At 39.3% G+C, this 17,750-nt stretch overlaps 1 protein-coding gene across 1 annotated transcript in view; it reads left to right on the top strand.

The window, feature by feature from the left end:
- ATP6V1H (ATPase H+ transporting V1 subunit H) overlaps positions 1–17,750 on the top strand; it is a 76,399-nt gene that overhangs the window by 27,760 nt on the left and 30,889 nt on the right. Inside the window, exons 8-12 of the mRNA XM_090039965.1 lie at positions 4,036–4,133; positions 5,733–5,925; positions 10,530–10,708; positions 11,593–11,718; positions 17,332–17,433. Coding sequence (XP_089896091.1) covers positions 4,036–4,133; positions 5,733–5,925; positions 10,530–10,708; positions 11,593–11,718; positions 17,332–17,433 — 698 coding nt within the window. The remainder of the gene's footprint in view (positions 1–4,035; positions 4,134–5,732; positions 5,926–10,529; positions 10,709–11,592; positions 11,719–17,331; positions 17,434–17,750) is intronic.

Genomic DNA, 17,750 nt, shown 5'->3' with positions numbered 1-17,750 from the left:
TGATGAAAATGAATCTGTGCAGTTTTCAAAACTGTGACATTCTAAAAGCATAATTTTTCAGGAAAGTTTGTTTTGTGATTTAAGGACATAATGAAACAATTTAATTATTTTAAAATCAGTATTTCATTTTGGAGGAATAAACATGGCTGAATTGGCAGTAGATACATGAATAATGGTTTAAATGCACCAGGTTCAATAGTTGAGATTTTTGACTGCAAAGATCTTTTGATGTCAGGTAACAAAATATTTTGAATCAAAGCTGTATTAAATGATGTTGCCACTTGATGGCACCAGGAAACAAAAATATTTGGAACCATCTTCCTAAGGTCTAATGAGTACTTTTTTGGCATATTAGTCAAGATATTTTAGAATTTGAGAGAGATGAAAATATTCTGGTCACAGCAGCAACAAAGATTTTCAAAATGAGGAACACAGATATACACTGCAGACTTGCTTTAAACTAGAGTCAGAGCAGTTTATCATTCTGGTAATTACAGAATCTTTTAAGTTGATTTAGTTGATTCATTTAGCTTCCTTGACTGTTAATAAGAAAATGCTAAATGATGGGGGCCTTGATCTGCCCTCTCCCCCTTAAAAACAAGATAAAAATACGAAGGGGTACATGATCTGAAACTTTGAGACCGAAGCAGTAGACTTGTTAAAAAGGTTGAAAACTCCTGCATTCAACCATGCCAGCTTTCTTTCGGTTTGCTTTCCTTTTTTTAGTTCGCAGTATGCATCATACATATATATATGTATGAGATACTGAACTACTGGAAAATTATTTCTGCTTGTTCAGCTTGTGTAAACTTGCTCCTTCCTCCCAACCCATGCCCACCAGCATGTGAGGAACGGGGTGGGTGTATGGCCACAGGCAATGCGTTGGGGTGGGGGTGGAGTGTAGCAGGTACAGGTGATATCTCTGAGGTTTCTGTGCCCACAGCGGGGCATAGGGCTGCAGCTCGACTGGACTATCTCTGGGCAGGAGTCACTTATGCAGCCCAATGGGCAGGATCCATGGGAGGGAGCATCGCACTGCTATGGCCACCATGGTGAGGTCTAGCAGCAGCACACCATCCGCCCCAGCCCCAGCTCCTGCCTCTACCCCATTCTCTCCCTCACCACAGAGGTATCTATTTGCCTCCCCCATGGCTCTTTCCCCTCCCTTCCCCCACAGACTTACCTGCTGGGGAAGTACATGTACACGTGCACACTTGCCCCCTCCCTGCAACCCAATAATTTTTTCTCCCTCTGCCTACGCAGCACCTGCTCCAGCCCCATTCCCGTTCCCTCCCTCACTGGGGGGCTTCAATCTGTCAGCCCACCCCCCAAAAAACAAGAAAAATATATAAAGGGGTAAGTGAGCTGAAACTCTGAGACTGAACGGGTGCACTTGTTAAAAAAAAAAAAGGTTGTAAACCACTGGATTAAACTGGCATGGTTTTCTTTTGGTCTGCTTTACATTGTTTTTGGTTTGCAGTATGCATTCGCATTCTGCATCTCTGCCTCCACTATGGTTTTATTAAGCAGTTCTTATGCTGTTTGCGTAATCTTACCTCCTTAGGGACCCCTATCTGTGACTGATTCACTTTCCAAAAGTAGTCTGGCTATTATTAAACCAGGCAAAGAACAGTTAACTGTGTGAGTGGCCAACTTGTGGCACGGGCAGCCTGTGTGCACAGCAGATCTGGCAAGGGAGCAGGGAGTACAACTGCAGATAGGGCGGGGAGCTGAAAGCAGGGCAGCAGATTGGACAGGGGAAAAGGGTCTGAGTGGCACTTGCAGAGGGTGTGAGGCTAATTTGTGGCATTCCTGTTGAAAAGGTTGGCCCTGCTGACTTAGTGAATGGAGTTATTCTAATTCTGACTAAGTAAACAGTGCACTTTGTTCTCATGCCATGTAGAAATAAGCATGTTCAAATGCATTCAATAAAATGGCTATAACAGTAAAATATGGTTCTTGAAAATGAAAGTATTCAAAACTCTTCTCCCCTTTTTCCAGCCTACCCTTTTCTTGTCTATTTAGATTTCTGACATATGAAGGTTGGGGTTGTTGCTTGCCATGTGTGTTGCCTTTTTCAAGTGTCTGGAAAATACTACATTTGTTCATAAGCATTTAACTAGTTCTTGAACTGCATTTTCCAGTTGGGCTAGTACTGTTTTGGCCTCAAAGCTGTGTGTTGTGTGACGTATGCTTTTCTGTAATTCTTTTGCACGTTGAGGTGGCCTGACTGATCACTCCCTTTAGTTTCTGAACTTACATCTGAGGATACGAAGAGATGCCATGACAGAGCTAAGAATAAAAGTAAATTAGTGTTTGTACTCTTTAGGAATTTTTTTTTCTTTTCTTTTCTTTTCTGCACTTTCAAAAAGCCACTTACTACATACACAAACAAGCTTTAAAAAACTGACCTGTGTATTGGAAAGATATAGGGATAAAACCTTTGAAGACTTCAGTAACAAATGTTATATGATAGTCATTTGAAGATGGCCAATTTTTTTCTGAATTCCTGGCCAGAGAGTAGCTTGAAGAGTGTTTTTTCTTTTTTTTTCTTGTAGTTATGCTATTGCTACCAATTGAGTAGCATATTGGATGGGAAGTTGTGGATAATCTGCCATTCTTTTCTTTGTGAGCATTGGGGAAAATAGTTCTTCAGCCACATCTGAAGGTTGCTTCAGTTGGAGAAGGCTTTTGACTTCTGCAATGGAGTCCTTATTAATGGAAGAGAGAACTCTGTTCCTCTCCACAGTGCATTGGAAGACTTATTCTAAGCTTTCCAATCAATATTTCTAGCTTTTGTTTGTGTGTACAGAACACTTGTTGTTTTTTCCAGGACAAAATGAAGAGTCAGCCTTTAGATTTAGGAATCCAAGGTTTAAGTTTAAATGTATCACACAATATGTTGCTGAAATAATCAGCAGGAGGAGACTCTAGTGATTGCTCATGGAGATTAAGAAGCTTGTTAGTACTTCGCTTTTTTGGAGCCACCTTGATTTAGTAGGAAAAACATTGAAGATGGCCCTCTGAAATGGCAATTCAGTTAGATCCTCTGAAAGGTCGCAAGGGATTTCTTACTCAAGCTTGCAAGTATTTTCATAACAGATTTTGAAAGTTTATAAAATAAGAATGTGAAAGGTTAAATGTTTAAACGATAAATATATTTATACTGGTAATGTTTTATCACTTAAGGTAGAAGGCAGGGCGAAGTCCGGCAGGGAAGGGAAGTGGCATGGTGCCTTGGAAAGGGGGAGGACATGTACCCAAAGCTAGACTGCTTCCTTCTTCCTAGCATGCTGACGGCTGCAGTGGGCTGGGAAAGATCCTTGCCTGCTGCTGCCACCTGTAGCTTTTTACTGGGCTGTGTTGTCAGGCAGGACTATCCGCTGCCTTCTCTTCCCCCATCAAAGGCCCTAGGCAGTGGCTTCAGAAGCAGCTGTGTCCAAACAGGTCTGTGCATGGCCCCCTGACTCCCTGTACTGCTCCAGGCAGGCGTTTGCAGCCCCTCCCTTGTGGCATGGCAAGCACCAGTCTGCGGCTCTGCACCTGCCAGGCAGGAGTGTTTTTAACCAATATAATTAAAGGAGGTTGAAGGAATAATTTTTTTTAACCAATATTCACATCCCTAATGTGAAACACAAAAGACCTTTGCTATCGTTCTACATGTGTGAGTATCTGTCCATATTTTTAGTGGGGCATGCACATTTGCATTAAGCAAATCCAGTCATGCTTGCAAGTGCAGGACTACATGCAACCTTTTCTACTGGTTTAGCTCAAACTATGAATACTCCATTGTATGAGTTTAGCTTGTTTGTTTTTTTTAATGGATATGTAATCTGCTTGAAGATTTGCCTCCCCCAAATCATTTTTGTTTAACTTTCTGTGGAGATGAACCCATAACTTCTGGAATTATGAAAACTAGCATGCAGAAAAATATAAAGAATTGTAATTTAGCCTGGTCTGCTGAATTTCCTAGTTTTAAAGTTGTGTTCCTTTCTCATTCTACCATAAGGCTTTAATTTGTTGTTTCTGCTTAAGAGTTCCCAGTATGTACAGTGTGTTGCTGGATGCCTGCAGCTGATGCTCAGGGTCAATGAATATCGCTTTGCATGGGTAGAAGCAGATGGTGTAAACTGGTGAGTATTATGTAGAAATATTTACATATCAGTAAGACTCATTTGAACCCCAAATGGCTCCCTTCTTTGGCTGACCTCTTTGGGTCTAATTTTTACAAAATAGCCACTTAGTATTTGTTAGCCAGGAAACTGTATTGAGACTCAAATAAATATGCGTGAAGGCAAATCTGGATTTTTTTGAAAGCTTGTAAGTACTTGAGTCTTCAAAAAAGACTTCTATTAATATCTTAAAGGTGTTCATGGGTATTTTTAGAGTTTGGAGCAAGATATATAGGAATTGTTATCTACTATATTGTGTTAGCATAGGGTACTGGAAAATGGAGTATTTTTTGATGATCATGAAGAAACTTTAATCCATTTGGAATCTAGCAGAAATATCAAATATGGGTGATGATGGAAAGTAGGAGATAATATACATTTTGGAATTATAGCTGAATTTTTTTTTAAATGTAAAAGGGTAGTTGGTAGACTGTTCTAAACCTTGCCCAGGTCTTTGTAGAGAAAAAAGTATCTTCAAATTCAAGCAGTGCCAGTAACAAGCTTCTAATAAATGGCATGTTGCACCAAAAAACTGGTGTGTGTGTGTATGTATTCATGTGCAAGTCCTACCATGTAGAGCTGAACAAAAATGCACATATATTACACATAGACACATGCACACACAAATGCACATGTATACATATAAATGTTTTAATAAATTACTTAATAGAACAAAGTTTGTAACTCAGTGTCCCTTTTAAACTGGAAAACTGATATTTTGAACTTGTCCTTCCCACACTGGAACAAATATAATTTTTTTTCTGAAATAAAAATTCAAAATGACTGTTTTTAGCCGTATTGAAATATCTTATCATAATGGAATGCTTAAATTTTGATAAGGTCACTTCAGTTGGTTGCAGTTAGTATAGAGTATACATTGATAACCTGTATCTAAAGAACAGGGCTGAAGCCAAGCACTTTGGCCCTGTTGAAATGAAGTGTCTTAATTTGTGGAAATTTTCATAATTGGTATATGTCTGAGAAATGTGTAGCTACCATTGAATTGGCTTTTTCCAGCTGAAAACTTTTTTCTTTTTAGAAATTTTTTTTGTCCAGCTTTGCTTTTTAGGACTTGCACAGGGATAGAAGTTTAGTTTATATTTTGTAAATATTTGAATTCAAACTCTCATTCAAAGATGAAACTAGAAGAAGAAATAAAGTGGTCTTACTCTTGTTGTCCAGGTAGAGTAAATTGCATGTTTTGCTGAAAATGGTAAGTAATAAAGTTAGTTACTTGGATGTGTTTTTTTTAAAGCATGGAATGGCCTACACTTCTATTGAGTTTGAAGGCAAAGAAGATACAGCATCTGTTCATATTTGGAAGATGTGCTTTGCAACGATGAAGCTCAAATTTAAACTTTAGTATGGGTACTTACATTCTCTGGTTATCCTAGCAGTTCACAAATATTCCCACAGGGTATTGTGAAATAAATTTGCTATATATGTGTAACTCTAGCTTTTTACTATTCGCTCATCTTAAACCTATAATATTTTTTTCCTTACAGGGTACTTATCCATATTTAGAAAAAGCATAAACTCATATGTGGTTATTTTTTTCAGTATCATGGGAGTCCTGAGTAATAAATGTGGCTTTCAACTTCAGTATCAGATGATTTTCTGTGTGTGGCTGCTGGCATTCAGTCCTCAAATGTGTGAATATCTGCGTCGATACAATATTGTTCCAGTCCTGTCTGATATTCTTCAGGAATCTGTCAAAGAGAAAGTAACTAGAATCATCCTTGCAGCATTTCGTGTAAGCATAATTAACTTTTTTTTAATAAAGCACAACTGTTCCTGTAGACCTTAATTGACATGCTTCCTTTCCATTTTCCTTTAAAAAACTGGGGGTAATGTATGCTTGCTTTGTAAAGTAACAAGCAAATATCTTTCTTCAGCTTCTTGCAATAGGAGTGGCAGGTCCCAATATGAATATTGGTATGTTTTCGTTCTGTTAATGTTCTGCCAGCAGAACTATTTAAAAAAAAAAAAAAAATCTTAAATAGTAATGCAGGAATTGCAGAAAGAACTCTTATGCATGTAATTTTCAAGTCCAAATACTAGTATTTTTGATTCCTGGAATAATGCAAGTTGTCCATAAACTTTTATTTACATAGCTCATCATTGAGCTTATGTTGTGGTAGCTCACAAGAGTTTTGCTTCGGTATCTAGGTTTGGGAAAGGGAAATTATATGCTTGTACATCATTCTTAGAAGTTGCAGAATACAACTTACTATTTTAATAATTTTGATAGCTAAAATCAATGTTTATTTGTAAGCATTGCTTTAGATTTTTTAAAATCTATTTTTATCACTTAAAACTTTTCAGGGTTGCATGAAATAGGTATGGGGCACAGACAATTTTCGTAATGATGTATACTGTTAAAACGGGGTGGACAATTACTTGTTCTGAAGGGCCATTTAAGGAGCTTTGGTGAGCTGTTGTGGATCAGGAAGTTGGGGTCTGCTGGCTTTATACAGTTTTTAACACAAGGGTGGGCAAATATGGCCCATGGGCTGGGTCTGGTCCACCAAGGGATTCTGTCCAGCTCCTGGAGGGTCTCTCAGCCCATGCTGGAGAGCAGCTTAGGGTTGGGACACCTGTGGTTGGTCCTGCCTTTCCTAGGAATGTGGTGGGACAGGGGCAGTGTGGTGGCTGAAATTAGTGTACATATTGTTTAATGTATAACATATCGAAAAAGAAGTTCTGACATCTGTCTCTCCTGTCATCAACTTTTCTGGGCCTGTTCCACACCACTGGCTTCTTCAAGAAATAACCTCCTCTTCCTCTACTCCTTTTTTTCAAATAGGAAGGGGCCAATTTTTAAACAAGTTGCTTTAGTCAAAGTTTAGCTTGGTTTAATACTCCAAAATACCAGATCACTATGTATTGAAGTAACAGGGCTTAATTTTTGGCCAACTCATGCATTGTCTTCTCTTTACAAATCTGGATGTTGCTCAGAATTGCTGTGTTAGTGAAATTCAACCACCAGTCCATAAATCTTCACATGCCTGTAGCACAGTGCTTCCCAAACTTTTTCCTCAGCATGACCCATCACTCCCAACCCACAGTTTGGGAACTGGTGCTCTAGCATGTGTTATCAACCAGGGGTACGCATACCTCTGGGGGTACTTGGAAAGGTCGTGGGGGCATTCGTGGGTGTGTGGGGATGGAGCACCACCACCTTGTGCCACCACCACTTCCCAGGAGCAGGGTTGGGAGAAGATGGGGGCAAGGGCAGTGGCTCCCCTCTGCTGGCCGCATAGGATGTGGGGGGGGAGAGGGGAGCTTGCACATGGCAGCCATTTCTGCCATCCACCACCCTGCACTACTGCTGCTGTGTGCAGGCTCCCCCACCTCCCCGTTCTGTGTCCAGCCACCACCACCAGAAGGGGTACGCTCCTTAAAAATTGAAAACCTCTGCTCTAGCAGATCTGGTGGTACATCTCAGACTAAAACACACTACGCAGATAGCCTCTCCAGTTTTTCAAAATTTTGTTTTAGCTCATCAGCCACATGGTCAGGATCCATGCTGACACTGCAGGATGAAAGTGGAGGGCTGGAAGGAACCTGAAGACCATATAACCAATCCCTGAACTGAGGGATGATGAAGTATACTCAGACCAGGAGTATCCAACTTGCAGCACAATTGCTACAAAGGGCACAAGCAGCCTCTGTATATGGCACGTGGCAGATCAGGGAGGGAAAATGGGGCAGGAAGCAAAAAGCGTAGGGGGAGGTTGTCAGGCATGTCACAAATTAGCTTCACACCCTCTCAGTTCCTTTCTGATCCCTTTTCTCTGCCCCAAAAGGTCAACCCCTACTGACTCTAGACCTTTAGTGACAGATGTACCTGATTTTTCTAACTCCTGCCCCTTCATCTTTCTTTCTTAATGGTTAGATTCTATAACCTCTGTAGATAGCCTGTTCTAAATCCTAACCATCCTTTAAAGCATTTTCCTAATGTCTAACCTAAATCTTCCTTAATGCAAATTAAGCTACTTTACTATTTGTCCTACCCCCTGGGTGCCAGGGAAACATTTGCTCCTTTCTTGAAAATTGCAAGACTGGTATATTTTCCCCATGTCAGTTCTGTCTTGTCTCTACACTACACTCAACATTCTTGGTGTTTTTCTTTCAGCGTTTCTTCCTGAAGTCATGTTTTCAAAACATGATTTTGCTGCTGCTGCTGCTGCTGCTCTCTAGACTGTCCAGTTTTTTTCGTAGTACCAAGTAGAGTAGAATAATTCCCTCCTGAATCTTAAAACACTCCTATATGATATCTAGAATGGGAACTGAATTTATTTGCAGCAGCATCATGTTAACTCATTCAGTGTGTAGTCTGTTTTTCTGGTGTATTGCTGTGTTTCTGAATTCCATTTTTTTTTCCTGTTTTTAAAAAAAAAAAAAAAAAATAGCGCTGGCATCACCCAAGAAGGATTTTTTTTAAATCCACTGTCTTTATTCCACTATTGTCATCTCCCTCCCTTGTTTTTTAAAAGAGTTTGCATTTCTCTTATTTTACAGTCGCTTTCACCCAAATTACCTTCTGCTTCTCAGAAATTGTGGGTTTCTTCCTGTGTCAGAATACAAAATTGCTATCCTCCAAGCTGTTTCTGGCACTTTTGGGTGACTGTTCAATCTCATTTGCTTTTCCAATATCTTGGTAATTAAGATAAGGGATAATGGAGTTGAATGCCTATCTTTTCATCTACTTGGCCAGTCAGTTTGTATCCAACTGTTGAAGGCAGTATGTTTTACCTATGATGTTTGAAGAGCCAAATCGCTCAGCCTGTTACCATCTGCTCTGTTTGCCCTGTCACAGCTTCTCATGAAGTAAACTCAAGGTTGCATAAGCTTATGCTCTATATATCTTATTTAGCTGGTCTACCTAATGCATATCTACCCTGCTTTCTGAACAGCCCTGAATATAAAGGTCACGTGAAGTAAGGCAGTGGTCTCAAAAGCAGAGGCCACCTTTAAATTAGTGGTCTCATTTGTTTTCTGTCCATGTAATTACTTATTTTGTTTAAAAAATTGCAACTTAAATGTATCTAATATGACTTCTTCTCATTGAGGTTTAGTATCTTTTAAAAAAAAAAATATATATATATAAAATAATAACAGAAATATTTTCAGCTTTCTGCAGAGAATGCAGGTAAATGGCTCCAATTTGGATCATATAATTTTGAACATGATTAAATTGAGTAGAGAGGTAACAACTAAATTGAAAACCAATGAAATAATTGATCTCTGCACTGTGTGCATACCCAGCACTCTTCTTACTAACAGATGCTGGTTTGAACTGAAAACCCTATTGGAATATGCCAAAACTGAAGAAACTGATGTTTAGATGTGATCATTGCATTGTGGGACACGTTAGTTTTTAAAAGCTTGCACAGAAAATTAGATTGATAGGCTGTGTTCACGGGGAAGAGTGTGGGGATTATCTGTAGTATTTTATGCTCTTAAACTGGCCACAAATAGCTGATTTGTTTGCCTTGTTCTCCTTGGATGTTGCAAATCATGAAAGCAATTTGTCAACAAAGGTCACCTAATGTTAAACATGGTGGTGTATACCATGGCGTTTGCTTTGCTACTGTTTTGGGGGAGCCTCTGCCAGATCAGAACTGATAACTCTAGGTGTTGGGTAAGTGCTTTTTGTACACTTACTTTTTATTAACATACTTCTGAAATCTGGCACCAATGTATTCTTCTGGGCTCAATACTGCCCTCCTAAATCAAGCCTTTTTTGAATCATCACCATAACTGAATGACCAACCTTTTTGGCAAAGTTCTAATTCACCTTAAAATATTCCCTTAGAAAGATGAATATGAAATTCAGCAGAGGTGTAACAGTTGGATTGTGCACTCTGGGCAGCAGAGGCATTGTGGTTGGCTGGCAACAGTGGTGGCTGCTGCTTTTGTGCCCTCTAAGTGGGTGCTTGTGGCTGGTGCCTCAGTTGTCCACCCTTGTTATGGGAAATTTAGTCAATTATAGGGCTCGTTTCAACAGGACAGTTACTCTGGAATGAATGAGGGTATGATATTTCATTAGTTGCTATATACTACTCATCAGTAGGCAGTCTTAGTATGCAGTAAGCATGAGGTAGCTTATTCCATTTCCAGTTTTATGTAGAATAGCTGTAAATTCGCACTGTAGTTTACTACCCTATACCTTTCCCTTATGAATAAGGACTTCTATTTATTGAAATAACAGTGCCGCTCCTGCTTAGTAACTTAACTCTTCTTTATTGAAAAGTTCTTTGTAAAAGTAGAATTTTATAAAGTTATAAGTCTTATAAAAATAAAATGGCAAAATAAATTTTAAAACTTGAATTGACATAACCTTATCTCCAGAATCTTTTGGAAAAATCTACTGAAAGAGAGACTCGTCAGGAATATGCTCTTGCTATGATCCAGTGCAAAGTTCTGAAGCAACTAGAGAACTTAGATCAGCAAAAATATGATGATGAAGACATAAGTGAGGACATCAAGTTTCTGCTGGACAAACTTGGCGAGAGTGTTCAGGATCTTAGGTATATTTTACTGTATGAACTGTAAAAACAAAACAAACCCCCCAAAAAACAACCCTGTTAAATACTATTACCTTGTTTCTTTTATTTCATTTTTTGTTAGTGTTATAAAAATAAAATGTAATGTAGCTACTGCTTTGTTCAATGTATTTTGCTAAGAGCTTATGGAGCATCCAGATGTCTGGATTTCTATATACATCTGAATAGAAGAAAAAGCTACTCTGCTTCTGCCAATGTGTTCCCTGATAATTTAATGGGAAGGACTTCCATTCAGAATTGTATCTGCTTACCACATGATATCAAACTAGTATATGTAAAAGGCATGTGCATGATTTGTTTTTATTGGAAATCCAAATTAATATGAGTTGTACTGCTAAGTAATTTTATCTGTGCTACGCTTGGTACAGATTCAAATCATAGTGCAAATTATAAATTAGGGCCATGATCTTTGGTCAAATGAATTATATATTTTTACACTAATCTACCAACAGTAGCAAATAGGTGGGGCAATTGAGATCTCTCAACAGGTGACAGTAATGGGCTCTCTTTTTGAATAATACATCTTACACATTACTCTATTTTATGGAAGAACTATTTTTTAAAATAGCTTAAAACATGGTTCCCTGTAAAAGTGAATACTAATGTGAGGAAATATGTTACTAATCTCTGTAATTTATGAAGTGAGAACTTTTTAAGACATTCTCCCTTCCACTTAAACATTGTGAAAGTAAGTTCTCTTGTTTTTAATCCAGTTATCCAAATAAGAGTTTTTAGATATGTGTGAAGAACTGGGCACTAATATAGAATCGTATCTGGTGTACTGTGCAAGGCCCACTTTTGGGAACCTAATATATTATATTTTATATTTCACTTTGGACATCTTTCAGCTCATTTGATGAATACAGTTCTGAGCTCAAATCAGGAAGGCTGGAATGGAGCCCTGTACACAAATCTGAGAAATTTTGGCGAGAGAATGCTGTGAGATTAAATGAAAAGAATTATGAACTTCTGAAGTAAGTTCTCACTTTTTTTCCCCTGGTTTTTGTTTTGGATTATAGATTTTCATAATCTTCAAATTTTTAATCTGAGTGTATTAGGTACTTACTTTACAGAATCTGATGCTAAATTTTGAAATTCCTTAGCAAAGGAAGAGTGAAGGTCAGAATGTATTACAACTTGTGTAAAATGTGTAAAAAGCACTCATTTAAAATTAGAATTACTTGCATGTTAGTAATTGTTTAGTTTTAAAAATTAAAAATACTCAAGGCTGCAATCGAATTGAACTTCTTAAAATCTACTGAATTCAAGTGCAGGATGCAAAGTAATACAGTTCCAAACAATGACTTTACTATGCATTAGTTAACTTGGCTATCAATATTCTAAATTATTTTAGCATTTTTGTTTGGGTTTCACTTTATCTTAATGTACTGAACTCCACATTCAAGATTTGAATTGGTATTGTGTGGCTTGGGTGGTGATTTTTCTGCCGTTTTTGACAAGCATGAAGTGAAATTGGAACCTGTTGTTCCTTCTGCAGTTGAGTACTTATTTGCAGCCTTTCAGAAACTTTGGAGACTACTGGGATTTAGATGGCTTTGGGTGCTCTGGGATGCCTAGTAGGTCATTTTGACAGTATCCTTGACCACTGATAAAGTAGTATCTAAAAGGTTAACATTTAGATCAACAAAGTTGAGTCTATCTAAATTTCTGGGAATCCAGGTGTTCACAGGGCTTAAATAGCCTGAAAAATGGCATGCCTGATCTAAGTTGTTTTATCCCAGGAGCTGAACTAATTTTAGATTGACATGGATTAACCTGGTCTAGTGAATTCCTACACGTGTTCACACACAGGGCTGGGAAAGCCCAGTCGTTAGCCCCAAGGCTATGCTGTTCTGCCTGGCTGCCCCCTGCCCCCCTTACTTATGGGCTGCCTGTGCCACTTCTAGTTTAGATTTAGGCAGTTTAAAGCAAGCTGTCTAACCTAAGCCAGATCCCACAAATGCTTGTTTATGCCCTAAAGGTGTAAACACATTAAAGCCTAGAGCATTTTCAGAAGGGCAGCAGCTGGTAGCTTCTGATTGTTGTGTGAACAGACTGAGGAGGAGGGGTTCTACTACATTTTGCTGAGAGCAATTCATTTCGCACGTAACGATTAGTTACCAGCTGCTGCCTTTTAGTATTTGTATATGTACACCATAAATGTGGTTTGTTTTTTTGTTTTTGGGGGGGGGGGGTTGTGTGTGTTCCCCCCCACCATCTTTGCATGTCATCATGGTATAAGTCAGGCAGTTACATATGAGGATAGATAAATATGGTGCTACAGTAGAGGTTATATACAGTATGAGCCTGATCAGGTTTTGAGGTACAAAACATTGGCTATGCAAGAGGAAAAGAGGTCTTTTGTATATACCACAGGATCTATAAAGTCCAGTCGGCAGGTTTTGTCTCAGTAGTGGACAGGCTTCTGGCACTGGACGGTTTTGATTTTATTTTCAGGAGTGAGTTAGGATAATTTCACTTGTAACAGAAAAAGGGTTTTCATTACAGTGGAAATATGAACTTTGTCATGAACAAAGCTGGCAATATCTGGAATGTATGTAGATAGTCTGTGAAGTACTATGGAGTTCTTGATTTTATAATTTTTTCCCTATCTCTAAGTTGTAGTAGACTGTAAATAGGATTTAGCTATCCCTTGGTTTTATCTGTAAAACAGATTTAATTATGTATTCTGAGACATTCTGCATTTCCTGATACTTATGTTATGCATTGAGGTGCTCATCCTTTGTCATTCATTTTTAATTAGTGCTTTGGAATCGAGATATATTGGTGGGGAAGTGAGATGGGACTTGAATTGCTGCCTCCCTTTATAATCCTCACAAAATCAAACCAAGTTTCTGCCTATGCTAGGCAATTATTAATTGTATACATTATGTAGACATGCAAATAGAAAGGGAACCTTAAAATACTTTTTGGTACAATTTCTACATTATTATCTAATAACTACTAGTTCCAATAGCAAGAATATAAAGTAACTATGACAAAATCTCTCCCTTTAGTTATGCACATACTTTGCTCTTTGCAAACATACATTTGCTCTTTTTGTAAAGGGGGCATTTTGTTTACTGTCTCCTCCTTTTGGATTTGAAGGGTTTAATTTTTTTAACTTGACAGTTTCTTTTATATTAAGGTGCATAAGGTATTGGTTAGCCTTTTCCTGTCTCTTGCATTGATGCCAGATCAGTTTCCTTCTTACCATCGTTCTGGGCCTCTGAGTACTTCTATTGATAGTCTTGCTGTATGTTCTTTCTCCTATATTGTGGAGTTGTAACACTAATGAAATTGGGCTGAGTACTTAATCCTATAGTCATACAGCCTTTAATTAGTATCCTTTCTCAAGTTCAAATTTTCTAATTCTGGTTTAGAAGTATAAAGAGAGAAACCCAAATCGGTTTGTTAGCTTTTTAGGTTTCTGTGCTTGGCTGAGTGGGGGATGGAAAAGCCTCAAGTAAAATTGTTCAAGACACCCCCCACCTTTTTTTTAACTTGCCTTCTTATTTCCGTTAATTAACTTGTTACCTATGAACCCATGTACATGGCTTTTCAGTATCTGATTGAGCAGAGATGCATTTAATTTCCCAACCTAATCTTTGTCACCATATTCCCCTCCTTAAACTAAAAATCAACCAATGAACTCTGCATGTATGTTGTCTTTTGTTCCTTGTTGTTTAGTGACTGGTTGTGCTAGTTAATGTTTCCTGGTGAATTGTCTTTCAGATGACTTCATTTTATAATTGTGCCTATTGAAGTTTTGAGGCTTCAAACTTCCTAATTCTGATTTGGTATTTCATTCATAATGGCAGTCTGAAGAGAAGCAGAATTAATTGCTGAAATAGTTGATGGGGGAAAAGGATGCTTGTGTTGTTGCCTGTAATGGTGTCTGAAACCAAACACCTAAACACTTGTGTAGTTTTACATTTTGGGGGGGGGGGATTTTTTAAAGTCCTTAGTTCTCTGCTGTTGACAAGCCTTTTTAGCTCTTTTCATCTTTGTATTACTACTAGTTCTGTTTAAAATTTTGTTTTTTGCTTAATATAGGATCCATAGTGACAATGAAACCACAGTAAAGCAGCTACAGAGTGCATAGAAGGCTGGTTGAGGACAACTTATTGTGCCCATGTAGCATTACAGTTTTGATGCAGCCATTTTGGCATGTCAGGCAGCATGCCTAATGGTTCATTCTGGGATTTCTAAATAGTTTTGTTGTAGCAATAAGTATTATTTCTGAAAGCAGAGGTCACGGGCACCTTGCAAACAACACACTGTTATTGAATGGGCCTAGAAGGACCAGCATGGACTTCCATACCTTCAGTTTCTGTGGTTTTCTCCCTACACTGCTAATACATCTTTAATACGTCTTTAGCTAATACATCTGGACTTGAATTCAAGATTTGTTCCGTCCTAATATGGGCCCTGGGTATCAGAAAAGCAGACTTTTTGATTCACTTAGGATAAGATCCTCTGGGAGGCCAGTCTGAAGGGGGAAGAGAGTCCAGGAGAGATGCTTGTATTTTAAAGAAACCTTATGGAAGGTACAAGAACGAGCCATCCCAATGTGCAGGAAGACTAGCAAGTATGACAGAAGACCGGCTTGGCTTAGCAGGGAACTCTTCAGTAAACTAAAACACAAAAAGGAAGCTTACAAGAAGTGGGAACTTGGACAAATGACTAGGGAGGAGTATAACAGTATTGTTCGGGCATGCAGGGATGAAATAAGGAAGGCCAAAGTGCAACTGCAGTTGCGGCTAGCAAGGGATGTGAAGGGTAACAAGAAAAGTTTCTACAAGGATAATCGGCAACAATAGGAAGATCAGAGAAAATGTGGGTCCATTACTGAAAGAGGTAGACAGCCTAGTGGCAGATGATGAGGAAAAGGCCAAAGTACCCAATATCTTTCACCTTGATCTTCCAGCAGGGTAAACTCCCAGACTACTGTACTTGGCAGCAAAGTTTGTGGAGGAGGTGAGCAGCCAACAGTGGCAAAAGATCATGGCAGGGACTGTTTAGAAAAGCTGTACATGAGCAAGTCCATGAGACTGGACACGATGCACCTGAGAGGGCTGCACAAGTTGGTGGATGTGATTGTGGAGCTGCTGGCTGTTATTTTTTGAAAACTCATGGAATTTTGGGAGAGGTCCCAGATGATTGGAAAAGGGCAAATATAGTGCCCATCTTTAAGAAATGAAAGGAGGAGGATCTGGGGAACTACAGACCAGTCAGCCTCACCTCAGTTTTTGGAAAAACCATGAAATGGGTCCTCAAGAAATCCATTTCTAAGCACTTGGAGAACAATGTACTTGGGAACAATCAAGATGGATTCACCAAAGGCAAGACATGCCTAATGAACCTGATTGCCTTCTGTGATGAGTTGACTGGGTGTAAGGAGAGCAGTGGATGCGATATACTTTGACTTTTTAGTAAGGGTTTTGATGCAGTCTCCCACAGTACTTCTTGCAAGCAAGCTAAGGAAGTATGGGTTGGATGAATGGACTGTAAGGTGGATAGAAAACTGGCTGGATCATTGGCATTAAGGGTAGCAGTCAATGGCTGTATGCCTCGTTGGCAGCTGGTATCAAGTGGAGTGTCCCAGGCACTGGTCCTGGGACTGGCTTTGTTCAATATCTTCATCAGTGACCTGGAAGATGGCATGCAGTGCACCCTCAGCAAGTTTGCAGGTGGTACCAAGATGGGGAGATAGATATGCTGGAGGATAGGGCTAGGATTCAAGGAGAACTTAATAAATTGGAGGATTGGACCAGAAGTAGGTTCAATAAGGAGAAGTCCAAGTCCTGCACTTAGAACAGAACAATCCCATGTACACTGGTTTAGGTTGGGGGCTGACTGGCTAAGCAGCATTGCTACAGAAAAGGACATACGGGGTTGAAGTGGATAAGAAGCTGAAGATGAGCCAACAGTGTGTCCTTGTTGCAAAGAAGGCTAACAGCATACTGGACTGCATTAGTAGGAGCACTAGCAGCAGATCAGGGGGAATGATTCTTCCCTTCTACTTGGCATTGGTGAAGCCACATCTAGAGTACAGTGTCCAGTTTTGGACCCCCTGCTACAGAAAGGATGCAGACAAATTGGAGAGAGTCCAGTGGAGGGCTATGAAAATGGTTAGGGGGCTGGAATGCATGACTTCTGTGGAAAGACTGAGGGAACTGGGCTTGTTTAGTTAAGTGAAGAGAAGCGGGGGTGGATAGATTTAATGACAGCCTTCAACTACTTGCAGGCTGGTTCCCAAGAGGATGGAGCAAGAGTGTTCTGTTCTCAGTGGTGGCAGATGACAAGGAACAATGTTCTCAAGTTGCAGCAAGGGAAGTTTTTGTTACAAATTGGGGAAACCTTTCTCACGAGGATGCTAGTAAAGCACTGGAACAGGCTACTCAGAGGTGTAGAATCCTTATCTTTGGAGGTTTGTAAGACCCAGCTAAACGAAGCTTTGGCTGGGATGATTTAGTTGGGTCCTGCTTTGAGCTCCTGAGGTCCCTTCCCAACCCTAACTTCCTATGATTCTAATATTTCTGTTATTCTAGTTCAAAGTAACTGTTTTTAAAATTCTTTTACAGAATCCTGACAAAACTGTTGGAGGTTTCTGATGACCCACAAGTCTTAGCTGTAGCTGCTCATGATGTGGGGGAGTATGTACGACACTATCCTCGAGGGAAACGGTAAGGAAAAGAGTGGCTTTTTGGGTGTTTTGAGTGCGGGGGTGGTTTTGGCAAGATGGTTAATGTTAAGATGGCACAATATCCACCTAACTTCTTATATGGGCACTATAATGAAAGCAAGTGTTGCAGGTAACCCATTTCATGGGAAAGGGTAATCGGGAATGTATGAAGGATGAGCAAATATTGGTAGCTGTTTGATTTTGTTTTAGCTGTAGCCTAATAGCTTTTAATATTGGAAAATATAGCCTAAAGTACACATTAAAACAATTTGAGCATTTCATAGATACAGTCATTTCAGAGATGAACTTTCTTTGTAT

The sequence above is a fragment of the Crocodylus siamensis genome, chromosome 3 (assembly GCF_052110815.1).
Source record: "Crocodylus siamensis isolate JL-2025a chromosome 3, ASM5211081v1, whole genome shotgun sequence".
In the NCBI taxonomy this organism is placed as follows: domain Eukaryota; kingdom Metazoa; phylum Chordata; order Crocodylia; family Crocodylidae; genus Crocodylus; species Crocodylus siamensis.
The sequence above is the reverse complement of the archived record's forward strand: the minus strand, read 5'-3'. Positions and strand labels throughout refer to the sequence as shown.